The sequence below is a fragment of the Aplysia californica genome, unplaced genomic scaffold, assembly GCF_000002075.1.
Source record: "Aplysia californica isolate F4 #8 unplaced genomic scaffold, AplCal3.0 scaffold00692, whole genome shotgun sequence".
NCBI lineage: Eukaryota > Metazoa > Mollusca > Gastropoda > Aplysiida > Aplysiidae > Aplysia > Aplysia californica.
The window spans coordinates 115,809-120,236 of NW_004797962.1; the positions used below are offsets into that span (position 1 = coordinate 115,809).

The 4,428-nt window shown below is 40.2% G+C and overlaps 1 protein-coding gene across 1 annotated transcript in view; it reads right to left on the reverse strand.

The window, feature by feature from the left end:
• Positions 1 to 4,428, reverse strand: part of LOC101846918 (glycerophosphocholine acyltransferase 1) — a 16,734-nt gene that overhangs the window by 6,145 nt on the left and 6,161 nt on the right. Inside the window, exons 5-6 of the mRNA XM_005108475.3 lie at positions 2,907 to 2,978; positions 1,127 to 1,288 (exon numbers count right to left, since the gene is read on the reverse strand). Of these exons, the coding sequence (XP_005108532.1) occupies positions 1,127 to 1,288; positions 2,907 to 2,978 (234 nt within the window). The remainder of the gene's footprint in view (positions 1 to 1,126; positions 1,289 to 2,906; positions 2,979 to 4,428) is intronic.

The following is a 4,428-nucleotide window of genomic DNA, read 5'->3' on the forward strand; positions in this document are numbered from 1 at the left end:
AATAATTAAACTTTTCATGCCCCCCCCACTCCCCAAATAGAATGACCCACATAGTGACTTGTTTTGTTCTAGTAAGAGTTTTACGGCGCTCGCAACTGCATAAGGTCATAATATGATCCCGCCAAAAAAAAAGTTGGTTCTATTCACGACAGTTCACTGTACAGCCCGATTCTGCTCAACACCACATAGTGGTACACAGCCTTGCTATGGACCTGCGATACATTTCATCGGTGCTTTGATGGAACCTTGTTAGCGCGACCTTTGGCGAATATAAATTTGTTGTTGTTTTTTTTGCACCAAAATATTCCTGATACCTTGGTACACAATGTGTTCATTATCCATTGTTTCAGGAAACAACATTTCTGTATTCCGGACTTGTCCATTGATGCTCCGTTGCTCTTTCCAAAATGTCGCCGAGGGTCTTTCCACTGATTGTGCCAGTGCACATATGGTTGAACGTTCTTCTGTTCGTTCCTGCAAGGATACCAGATTTTCCGCTTCCTTTTTGTATTCTCAAAAGCATCATCCTCTCCACAGCAGCACTGGCCTCTGCCTCCCTATCTTCCTCCTCAATCAGCTGGCGTGAGAGACATTTTAGGACCTCGACCCTATCTGGTTGAACCGTGTTGTCAACTGAGGTGGCCTCACCAGCCAGTCTGTCGGCTTTTTAATTTCCCTTAACGCCTGCATGGCTAGAGCAGAAAATCCATGCGAGCGATCGTATAGGCGTTGCTTCAAAACACAATGTGTATAAATATCAAATAAAATTCAACCTGCAAATGCTCCAAAATGCACTTTAAGTTCTCTCAAAGTAAGTAACCACTTGGAAGATGACAGCAAAACTCACTGACCCACTGGGCAGGTGCTCTTTTTAGTTTTAGTTGAGGTTTTACGGCGCTCGCAACTGCATAAGGTCATTTTAGACACAGAAGATTAGAAGTGTCACAAGAGAGTAACATACATAAAAAAGAAGGGGAGATAAGGAAGATAGATGTTTCATATGCAAGAAGAAGCAAACCACAACAGAGCACCCGCCAACCACCCACACTCACACTGACTCATCTGCGTGTCCATATCACAAAGAGTAACAATCAAAATGCAACCCCGAGTCATGACGGCTACTTACACAAAGGACATCAAGCTGGGAAGGACATGAATGTACAAGGAGGTCACTTTGTCCAGGCTGTGAAACACTAAAGAATTCCGGAACACGAACAGCGCCCAGATTAAAGGCCCGTTGGCGACTGCAAAACCAACAGCAAATATGTCCTCTCGGCTCGGGATAACCCTGAAAAGAAATAGGAATTCACACATTACCATACACGGCCAACCTCTTTGACACGGCAAGAAAAGTTAAGTTTTAGTAAGAGTTTTAAGGCACATGCAACACCATAAGGTCATATAAGTGTCGAAGAATAGATTACGTGTTACAAGGGAGTAGCTTACACAAAAAAGAAGGAGTGGAGAAGAGGACGACAGTTGTTTGATAGGAAAGAAGGAGCAAACCACACCAGAGCACCTGCCAACCACCCCGACTGCAAGATAAGCTGTGTAAGGGCTGAGAGAAGAACTGAGTAGGAGGACAGCCCAGCATATTTAGAGATACTGGACTTCAAGTGCAAAGCGATCGAGAAGAAGAAGAAGAAGAAGACACATTACCATTTTTTTAACTTAAAAAAACATTTTTTAAATAATCACAAGACAAGAAGATGAATCAGAAACTCGATTTTAGTATACAAAAAAAAAAATTCCATATTCCTTAAAAACGAACTCATCACATTCTTCTATAGATTCTACTGTAAATCAGTAACAGATACGTTTAAAAAAAAGAAAGGTCATTCATTTTGTAGTCAACATTATTTTCTTTGGCACGACAGGATCTCAAAACATGTGTCCAGTAACCATAGTGTCAAGATTAGAAGAAAAAAAGGACTTGCCTTGTAAAGTACTATTGTCCCAGCTATTGGGATGTAAACCTTTTAAAATCTGTAGAAACCAGCCACAGGGAATTTTTAAAATTAGTATCTTTTTTCTTTTAGTAGAGGTTTTACAGCGCTCAAAACTGCATAAGGTTGGTCATATGAGCGCAAAAGAGTGGATGTCAACAGAGAAGTCCTTACAGAGAATCAGACTTACTCTCTCTAGCTTCAACAGCACAAAGTCTGCTTCGACTATCAAGGCACCTTGGAAATAGCGGGTCACAAGAGTGTGACAAACATACAAAAGAAGTAGAGGAAAATGACCATAGTTAGGATTAGGAAAGAAAAAGCAGCAGTTCCCTGTTGCAGTTCAGGAACAGTTGTGAGCATGACATTGATCAATCAGCCCATTTACAATTACCACTCTACTGTGCATAAGAACATGGTTAATGTCCTACCCTTTGGGAATGGCCTAAAGACACTAAAGTCAGTAGCACCGCCCTGAGGGGATAAATTATGGTATTCTCTACAATAGGGGCAAACAGCTGTTTATAAAAATATTGATTTGTTGAGGCAAACTGACACAAATCAGGTAAAAGTTGGAGAGTCTATGTTCGATAGTTGAGAAGGTATTGTTTTATTTGTTTTAGTAGAGGTTTTACGGCGCTCGCAACTGCATAAGGTCATATGAGTGCCAGAAGATTAGAGGTGTTACAAGAGAGTAACAAACATAAAAAAGAAGGAGGGGAGATAAGGACGATAGATGTTTGATAGGAAAGAAGAAGCAAACCACACCAGAGCACCCACCAACCACCCACGAGAAGGTATTTAACAATATGTTTACGTCATAGTTCTCACCATATGTAAGTGTACCAGTAAATGTTAGCGTCATAGTTCTCACCATATGTAAGTGTACCAGTAAATGTTAGCGTCATAGTTCTCACCATATGTAAGTGTACCAGTAAATGTTTGCGTCATAGTTCTCACCATATGTAAGTGTACCAGTAAATGTTTGCGAAGTAGCAGAAGTCCAACAGGAAATACTGGTACTTCATTTTCCTGCAAGAGAAAAAAAAGGTAGCTATGATTAGTGCTGTTTGAAAGGAATGATGGAAAAACACCCATGACCAGCTGTGAAATAATAGCTTTTAACTTGATGAAAAAAGAAAAAAGAAAAAAAAAAAAAACAAACAACAAAAAAACAAACAAACAAACAAAAAAGGGTATGTAGAAATGCAAGGTATACGTGTATTTACTGCCAGACCCCCACCGCACAGTATTTACACGGACAGTTTTAGGATACCAATTTCGCTTTACGATTATCTTTTTTTTCGTAAGAGTTTTACGGCACTTGCAACACAATAAGGTCATATAAGTGCTGAAGATAAGAGGAGTTACCAGAGAGTAACAAACACAAAAAAGATGGAGGGGAGATAAAAATTATAGATGTTTGATAGGAAAGAAGAAGCAAACCACACCAGAGCCCCCGCCAACCACCCACTTAATGTAACCGACCATACAATGTGTGGTGGAGGAAATGACTAAAACATAAATTGTTGAAGGTGCCAATCACAGCATAGCATAGGCCTAGCCTACCTTTTGAAATTGCCCAATCAGACGCAGAGATCTTGATCTAGATCTGAATTAGTGCTCTTCACAACGAAAGAGAGAAAGAGAGAGAGAGAGAGAGAGAGAGAGAGGGAGGGAGAGAGGGAGAGAGAGAGAGGGAGAGAGAGGGCGAGAGAGAGAGAGAGAGAAAGAGAGACAAAAGACATAAGATTAAGAACATGAAAGACTTAAAGTTTAAGAGTTCGAGCCCATTATGGACCCGCAATTTTTAGGCAAGCTTTCTTCTTCTTCTCCTCCTCTTCCTCCTTCTTCTCCTCCTCCTTCTTCTTCCTCTTCTTCTATTTTTTCTTCTGTGTCTGCCTGTTTGTCTTTCTGTAACAAGAAAAATAAAGAAAGAAAGAATCGCAGTGATTGAAAACAAAGTCATAAAAACACACATCTGAGTTAGTCTTGGAGGTCTGCACTTTTCATATTGGCCCACTTCGCTCGCAAAAATGCGCTCGATCTTTTCGGGTATCTAGGAATCAAGGCTGTGTAGACCCACCCACATACTGCCCTCTCCTGTAGGATGGACCAGTAGCGGAAATCTTCAGAGAATTATCCTCAGGGAGATGGGCTCTCATTTCACAACTTGTGAAAGGGTTTGCATTTTATTCCTCTTATTTCAATTAACTTCTTCTTTCATTCTTCTTCTTCTTCCTCCTTCTTTTTCTTCTTCTTCCTCCTCCTCCTCCTTGTTCTTTTTCTTCTTCTTCTTGTTCATTAATCGCTGTACTGTAGCAGACATTGTGTTAGTGAAAACAAATAAACGGCAAAAAGATGTGGTTTCTTAGGAGACATTGAGAATAAAATAGAAGGAAATGAAATGAGGCAATTGTGAAAGAAGACATACAGTAATACGAACTACATGTTAAGGAACAGACATATAGTTTCTACAACA